The sequence below is a fragment of the Melopsittacus undulatus genome, unplaced genomic scaffold (assembly GCF_012275295.1).
Source record: "Melopsittacus undulatus isolate bMelUnd1 unplaced genomic scaffold, bMelUnd1.mat.Z mat_scaffold_42_arrow_ctg1, whole genome shotgun sequence".
Taxonomy (NCBI): Eukaryota; Metazoa; Chordata; class Aves; order Psittaciformes; family Psittaculidae; genus Melopsittacus; species Melopsittacus undulatus.
In genome coordinates this window covers 66,854-75,339 of record NW_022994317.1, presented here as the reverse complement: position 1 = coordinate 75,339, position 8,486 = coordinate 66,854, and the positions used below count along the sequence as shown (strand labels likewise).

Below are 8,486 nucleotides of genomic sequence, written 5' to 3'. Positions count from 1 at the left end.
ATACCGCTATGCTGATTCCAGGAAAGAAACCAGTTTCTCTGCCTAGCCTTTGAAAGGGTCAAACTGACTTACCAGCTAAAAACAGCCTGTAGGGACTTCTAACATGTACATACTGTACTGTAGAGTATTACTTTAAAAAACGACTTGATTATTTTAGTCAAGAAAAATGAAAGCAGAGTGGATACTATTGCAGTTTATTAACAGGTCACAAAGAAATAAGGAAAAAACACATCTTTTTTCTACAGAACAATACTTAATGTAGTTTTTTGTCCATAACAAATGTATGTGAACCTACCAGAACATACAGATTCCTATAAATATGTTTAGTTTTTGTTATTTCCTTCCATTATGAATTATGAGGGTAAGAAAACTTAAACTGAATAAGCTGCTGTTGACTGTAGTTAAGCAAAATTGCAATTTTGATTTATTTAACAAAGGACTAAAATGAAAAACCATTAAAGGCCACTCTTCCTTGTTTCCTAATTGGTAGTTCCAAGTATGACTGCATTTTATGCTACCTTAAGAAATCAACCAACCATACCTCTAAATTACTGCAAATATCATGACAAAGGTAATGATATCTCCTGAGAGTATACGAGTATCATCATCATCAAGTGTCCTCAGTGACTCTTGGATTACTTATGCATTTCGTACTCCCTTTGGTCATTCTTGGTTAAGGAAGTGACATGAAGACTGATTACTAAGCTTCCAGTCCAGATGAAAAAGACTTAGTGGAAACAAGGAGAAAAAACTTAACTGAAAGAAAATACATTCCCAATTAAGGATTTAAAAAGGAAAAAAAAAAAACAAAAAGAAATACTCTACATTAAGTTCCGAACTTCCCTCCCAGCAATGATGTTGTTTTGAGTTTTGCAAAGTTTGGACCGTATTTTTATAAAGCTGCTCTGTAAAGATTTGTGGAGTGCATTCACATTGTTTAGCACTGTCTTCCTCTACACACAGTGTTTTCAAGATAAAAAGTAACTTAAAAAAATCTGAGAGCTTCTCCCCATAAAGGACACAGCAAGCTCTCAACACATATAAACAAAGTATATCCATGCTATTGACTAAACGTAACTGAAGGCTTCGTTTTCTGAAGCTTCTAAACATAATATGATGGCTTTGATAATTAACAACTTACTATACTTTCTTGAGCTATCTTGAAATAACAATAACATCTTCTTCCTTTATTATCAATAGTTATCCTCTTCTAAAGGTATTACTTCTAATCTGCTTAGTCAGTTCTCTTCAGCAAATTAATAGAAACATGTTGAAATTAAGTTTGGGTAGATCACTCAGTTACACCCATACAATTACTTTTTCTTGCAGTTTGACTGAGAGGTTGACATTATCATCTCTTCTGTGAGAAACATAAAATTTTAGGTGATCTTGGCAGTCCTATAAATAAAGGTCTGACTATACCACAAGTTACATCACTCTATGTATTTACTCCAGACTACGTCATCTTTGAGCACTACATGTCACATCACCTTCCAGTTTTTCTGGGCTATGTGGACTTGGATCAAAACATCAGGCATTGCTTTTTCATCCAAATCGAATATTCTTAAAATCAAACACTACTCATCTAGCAGTTCTTTCATCAACAAGATACCACAGTGAGTGAAGAATTGTATTAAATAAATACTTGATGGATTCTTATAATACCTGTCGTCAGCTAAATAAAACACTGATACTTTATTCAAAGTGTTTGTATTATATATCATTCAAAAGACTATTTCTGAAACAGACTGGATCAATAATCTACCTTCAAACTACCTGGTGTAGCTGAACTAAACAATGATTTACCATAGCACTTCAATTTGAAGAGGAAATGAGTATTTGGAATTTAGGACAGGGTAGAGGGGTTTTCTGTGGGGTTTTTTGTTTTGTTTTGGTTGTTTGTTTTTTTTTTCCAAATACAGCACTAACAATGTGATTTTTTTTTTTTGGTAGTCATCATAGTTAAGGGGAAGCGCTGCTGTCTATGGTTATGAAGAGTTTGCTTTAATGCAAGTTAATTTCTTAATCATAGTAATTTCTACCACATTACCACAGAAAGTGCAGTAGCAAAAAAGATTATCTTTGGACATAATTTGAAAAAATACATACTGGGAGCAGAGACAGGGCAATCCACTAAACAACCATTTCAATGAATTTCCAAGATAAACTTTGAAAGGGAATGAATAGAATATGTTTTACCTGATTGAATAACCACAATATAAGGGTCCTTGGTACAGCCCTATTTAGACTTTAGAAGGTTCTCAGGCTCATCTCTTAAGCCAGGCAATCAACAGGCATATATACACTGCATCATCACTCTAGCATGTCTGTATGCCAAAAAAAAAACAAACAACTACCTCATCTTATGTATACTTCCTTTTCTTACTGTTTCACTTTTGTTTCACCCTTCTACATTCTCTCAGGGACAAGAATTAAACATCCAATAATGAAATAACTGAAATATGTAAAACAGGTAAGAAAGTTATGGAGTACTTTGGAAACTCCACTACTAAGACTCCAATTGCAAAGTGGATTTATAACAGTTTAAAAGTCCTATGCATATTAGAATGTTCTACAATAAGATATTTGAATTTTTTTTTCTTCAGTTAAAGTGTTTAGAAATGCACAGAAAAAAAAAATCAGAAATCCCACCCTCTGAAAACCTCTGATATCATTTTAGTTAACTTTCCCTCTAGGGTTTTCATTTGCTTCTATTTTAAGGTATGCAAATAAAAAAAAAATGTAGAGAAAGGTAAACGCTAGTTGTTGACTTCAACACAAGCTTCAGTCATGACACCAAATTTTTAACAAAAATATCCTACCTTCCTCTCCATTTCTCTGGAACTCACATGCTGAAGACAAATGGTGTTTATCTTCTTGCCCACTAAATTCTTGCCCATTTAAAATTCAAGTGATCTTGACATCCCTTCTCCAACTACATGCATATGAAACACAGTAGTGAGCTTTCTCAGTGAAACTGTTTATCATCCACACTCTGCTGCTTTTGCTAGAAGTAACACTGACTTCTATATACAAACCTTCGAGGATGATTGGCATCAAATAGTGTTGTATCACCATCATCATCATCTTGCTCTAACGGGGTCAGTTCCATGTTTTCTATGTTTGTATCCAAAACGCCGTACCTTCGGGTTTTTCTGCTTCGCCTTCTGAGCCTGAAACGTATTTTAAAATACTTAAGTTCTATAAATTCTTCTCTACTTTCTATTCCCACAATGTATGAAAACTATCTCTTAAAATATAACTACATGGATACTTGTCATAAATTTCTAAAAAAACATAGTATATGTAAAGTGTACACACCTAGGTATAAGAAATTCAGAGATCAAACAATTCTAAGTGCCAAGAGCTAACTTGAAATATTTAAGGAGAGTAAGTATGTTATTTGTAGTTTTGAGTAGAATTACTGTAGTGGATACAAAAAGCCTAAACAAGCACTGCATAGCTAAATGCAATAACCAGTGAAAAATGGTCAGCTAGAAGTATGCAAAAGCATACTTTTATCAGATTCAACAATAAGCAACTGGCTCTAGGACAAAAGCACTCCCAGATATTCTAGACCAGAAATTAATCTGAGTACAAAATAGGAAATGAAGGTAAGGAAGTTCATGCTGTTTATATATTCAAAATTCCTGTTATCTCACTATATACCTTTTTACTTAATGGTGCAAAAAGGAAAGTGAAGTCCCTACTTTGACTTGAGAATAACCTAAGACAGTCACAGCAAATGTCCAGGTTGCCAGTAATGAAAAAGAAAAAACAAAAAAACTTATCAGAAGGCTGGCACAATTTCTAGATTCAAATGAATGCTGCTCAAAAAGGGATAAAAGAAACTGTAATGTGAAAACTTTCTCTATATACAGATTAGTCAAAAGTCTAAGGCTAAAAGAATAATGGAGATTCTTATGCAACATACATGGACATGGACAGTGGGATTGAGTGAGCCCTCAGCAAGTTTGCTGATGACACAAAAGCTGTGTGATGCAGTTGGCATACTTGAAGGAAGGGATGGGATGAGATGGGATGATATCCAGAGGGACATGTGAGAAGTAGGCCTCATGAAATTCAACAAGGCCAAGGGCAAAGTCCTACATCTGGGCCAGGGCAATCCCTGGCAGAGCTACAGGCTGAGTGGAGAAGGGATTCAGTGCAGCCCTGTGGAGAAGGACTTGGGGGTGAGAAACTGAACATGAGACAGCTTCAGTGCGCAGTTGCAGACAGATACCACCCATGTTCTGGCCTGCATCACAAGGTGTATGATCAGCAGGTAGAAGGAGGTGATCCTGCCCCTCCACTTTGCTCTCATGAGACGCCACTTGGCGTACTGTTTGGAATTCTGGTGTCCTGTCATGGTTTAAGCCCAGCTGGTAACTCGGCACCATGCAACCGCTCACTCACTCCTCCTTCTTCCCCCCCCACTCCTGGACAGAACCCTCCTCACTTGGCAAAGCACGAGACTGAAAAAGTCTTGATCCAAGTAAGCATTATTTAGCAACAACTAAAAACATCAGTGTGTTATCAGCATTGTTCACAGGCTAGTCAAAAACACAGCACTGCACCGGCTACTAAGAAGGAGAAAAATAATCATTACAGCTGAACCCAGGATATGTCCTCAACATATGAAGGACACGGATCTGTCAGAGCAAGTCCAGAGGAGGGCCACAGAAATGATAAGGGGGCTGGAGCACCTCCCAAAGACAGGCTGAGAAAGTTGGGGTTATTGAGCCAGTAGAAGAGAAGCTGAGTGGAGACCTCTTAGCAGCCTTCCAATATCTCAAGGAGGCCTATAACGAAGCTGAAGAGTCCTTTCATCAGGGACTGTAGTGACAGGACAAGGGGTTATGGGTTTAAACCCATACAGGGGAAATTCAGGTTAGATATAAGGAAGAAGTTTTTTTACTGTCAGGGTACTGAGGCAGCGGAACAGGGTGCCCAAAGAAGTGGTAAATACTCCGTCCCTGGCAGTGTTCAACACCAGGCTTGACAGACCCTTGGCAACATGGTCTAGTGTGACGCATCCCTACCTGTGGCACGGAGGTTGGAACTAGATGATCTTAAAGTCCTTTCCAACCCTATTCATTCTATAATTCTATGAATGGACATAGCTCATAGTTCAGGAATGTGCACACAGCACTCAAAGTGATGCCAGAGCATCACTGAATATAGTGGGATAATCACCTCCTTTGCTTGGTTAGCCATGCTGTGTTTTATGCACCCCAAAACGCAGTTTGCACTCTTGGCTGCCAGGGCACACTGCTGATTCATGCTGAGCCTGCTGCTGACCAGCACCCCAGATCCCTTTCTGCAGGGGTGCTCCAGCCACTCCTCTACCAGTTTTCACTGGCTTCTCTTCATCCACTAGGTGAATGACCTAGTTGAAAGTTTGCAAAAAACCCCAAAGCTTTTATGTCTGACAACAACATGCATGTTTTCTTTCTAAGAAAATCTTTAAAAATGAAACTGGGATGTTTGTACTTCATCTCTAAATTTCTTATACAACTATTGCCAAAAATATTTCAGCCTAAAGTTCAAATTCAAAGCATATGCTTCATCTACTCCCAGTTTCAGAAGCTAGATGCAACAGAAAGATGCAGCAGAATTACAGAATAACAGGACAACCACAACCTACTTTACACAACCTTCCTGTTTACAGTAGCATCTCCAGGCAATGCTCCAGTTTCAAATGCTGAAGAGCAACCTTTGTATTGCCAAAACCAGAATATCCAAAAATTGCAACTTAACCAGAAAATAATGGTAGTAGATGAGAATTTCCTTCTCCAGTTCCTGCAATGAACTTTCCATAGTACTACTGAGAACTCCAAATCTTAGAAGGTATAGGAACACTGAAAAGTGCTCTTGTCCACTTTCACTTGCTTATGTTTTTTCCTTTAAGATATAGTATCATCAAGATATGGATTCTAACAAAAATAAAGATCTAAGCCTGCTCAAGAGCTACAGAGCAATTGGGATATCCTAGCTTATTTGGACTGCATGTCTTAGTAAGTGCCCACAGTGACCACTGTCTCTCAACTATCTTTCTGGAATACATGACAAAGGTACTGACATACATCAGTGTATCTAACTACAATGAAAAGTAGAGGGAACTTGCTGCATACTGAATGTGCGTTATGCATAATCACAAATTGGGGCTCATCCAGAGGAGTTCACAGTTTGAGCACGACAGCAAGTAAAACTCCAAGAACAACAAAACACTGTGACAGTCATGCAATTAACTGAAAAATCATGTTGAGTTATACAGTCAGTACTGTCTATGAGAAATATAAGGGCAGATGACTGATAGCCCATGCTTTTTAAGTGACCTTTCTTAAGACAGTGTGAAATAGAAAAGTTTATCAAAAAATAGTAAGCAGAGAAGAAATATATTTACTGACAAAAAGAGGAGATTAACAAAACCCGGAGCTCAGTGAGACAGAAGTTTGCAAACGGGACAATAACCCAGAGAATGTACAAAACATAAGTTCAGAATGTCAGTGGTGACATGTCCCCTTGAAGAGAGCAGGGGGAGCCAGACAAGGCCCGACAATGATGAGCGGTAACCCTTCCAACAGCAGAACCAGACTGAGCGCCTTTCAGCCGGCATTACTCAGACGCCTCACCCGGCGGCGCTGCCGGCAGCAGCGGAGGCAGGCCCAGCTCGCCAGGCCCCATGCGGGAGGTGAGGGGACCCTGACAGCTAATAACGTCGGCTGGGCCCGGCCCCTCAGCGGCCTGGCGGGGACAGCAGCGCCTGCCCCGCCCGCCCTCCCGCTCCCCGCAGCACCGATAGAGCCGGCGCAGCCCCCTCCCTCACCGCACGGTCCGGATTACGAAGTAGACGATGAGGGCAGCGCTGGCCAGCACTAGCACGGACAGGGCGCGCTGGGTCATGGGCCGGCCCTGCTCGGGAGGCGCCGACACCTCGGCCAGGCGACTGCTGCTGCTGCTTCGTGTGGCGGCCCCGCCGGCCAACCTCGGTGGGGAGCGGTGAGGCGATGGTGGCACTCCGGAGGTGAAGGGCCGCCGCCGCAGCCTCCCCGCAACGGGCAGCTAGCACCAGCCCCGCCAGCAGCCAGGGCAGCGGCGGCGGCCACATGTCGGCTTCTCCTCCTGCCCGGCGCAGGCCTCCACTACCGCACCCCGCTGCCCGCCGCGGCCTCAGCGCGGCCGGGCCCTACCGCCGTCTGGCCACCGGAAGCGGAAGCGCTGCTCTCCGCGCGGCCACCGCTGCCAGGGGTGCGCGTGGAGGCCTGGAGGGGGAGCGCCCTCTCCGCAGCCGGCACCGGCTGTCGGTGCTACTGGTGCTGGTTAAGGACAGATAAGCAGAAGGAGGGCTTGGAAAATATTAGTGCCTGAAGGCTGAGACTACAGTTTTTGTTTCAGTTGAGCCCAAATGGTGGAAAGATCAAAGAATCAGTAGAGTTGGAAGGGACCTCTGGAGATCGTCCAGTCCAACCCCCTTGCCAGGGCAGAGTAATCTGGAGCAGGTCACAGAGGAACATGACCAGAGAGGGAGATTCCACAACCCCTGCGGGCAGCCTGTTCCAGTGCTCTGTCACCCCCAACGTAAAGAAGTTCTTCCTCTCTGTTATAAAAATTTACCGCAAACCGGGTTTTGTCCCAATTGATTTTATTCACAATTGATTAGAAATCTAAGAGAGGCAATAAGCAAATCAGCGCTGGGTGCGCAGGGGAGTCTCCGCTCCACCAGCAACGCACACCGGGATCTTTGGAGTACAGTCTCTTATACTTCTCAGTCTTGGGTTTTAGCCAATCCTGTTGTCTTCTTTACCCGAATGTCGACGTGGCCCCTTTCCTTTGTTCTTTTCTTGTTTGCTGGAGTCTTTCTCCGGTGAAGACGTTGTTGAATTTTCTTAGTAATGTATTAACAGAAAAATGCTTACAAGCTTAACGTAGTCTTAACATTTTGTTCTATACCTTATATGGTTATTTGCCTAGTACCCAAGTTTGCAACATCCTGTAACAAAATGTATCTCTTGGTTATCTAATCTCCTTAGGCCAGTCAAAACCGTTAAAGGGAAGTCCCCTTTGAAAAACAAAGCGATTGATTAGGAGAGATTATCCCCTTTGTTTCTCCTTATTGACAGGAGTACTTATGATAATCACGGTCACAAAGGAGGGCTGGTTTCACACAAAGTGCAATGGCGACAAGGACGCCTAAATTCCTGACACGAATCATTCCTGTATGTTTCACACTCTCTGAGTATAATTTGTTGAGGTGAAACTTGTTGAGTTTTAGTTTAAGGCCATTGCTTCTCATCCTGTCACTGGGCACCACTGGGAACAGCCTGGCCCCATCCTCATGGCATCTGCCTTTGAGATATATGTTTGCATTAGATACGTCCCCTCTCAGACTCTTCTCTAGCCTAAACAGGCCCAGCTCTCACAATCACTTCTCAGAGAGATACTCCAGCCCCTGGTCATCCTTGTGGCCTCCACTGGACCCTCTC

General features: G+C 42.0%; 1 protein-coding gene across 1 annotated transcript; it reads right to left on the bottom strand.

Annotated features, from left to right (window-relative positions):
* Positions 1 to 2,722: 2,722 nt before the first annotated feature.
* LOC117438522 (membrane protein FAM174A-like) lies at positions 2,723 to 7,204 on the bottom strand. The gene is given in 4 exon segments (XM_034074004.1): positions 2,723 to 2,935; positions 3,039 to 3,173; positions 6,830 to 6,984; positions 6,986 to 7,204. Coding segments are annotated over 4 exon segments (444 nt in total). The 5' UTR covers positions 7,112 to 7,204; the 3' UTR covers positions 2,723 to 2,907.
* Positions 7,205 to 8,486: the final 1,282 nt, after the last annotated feature.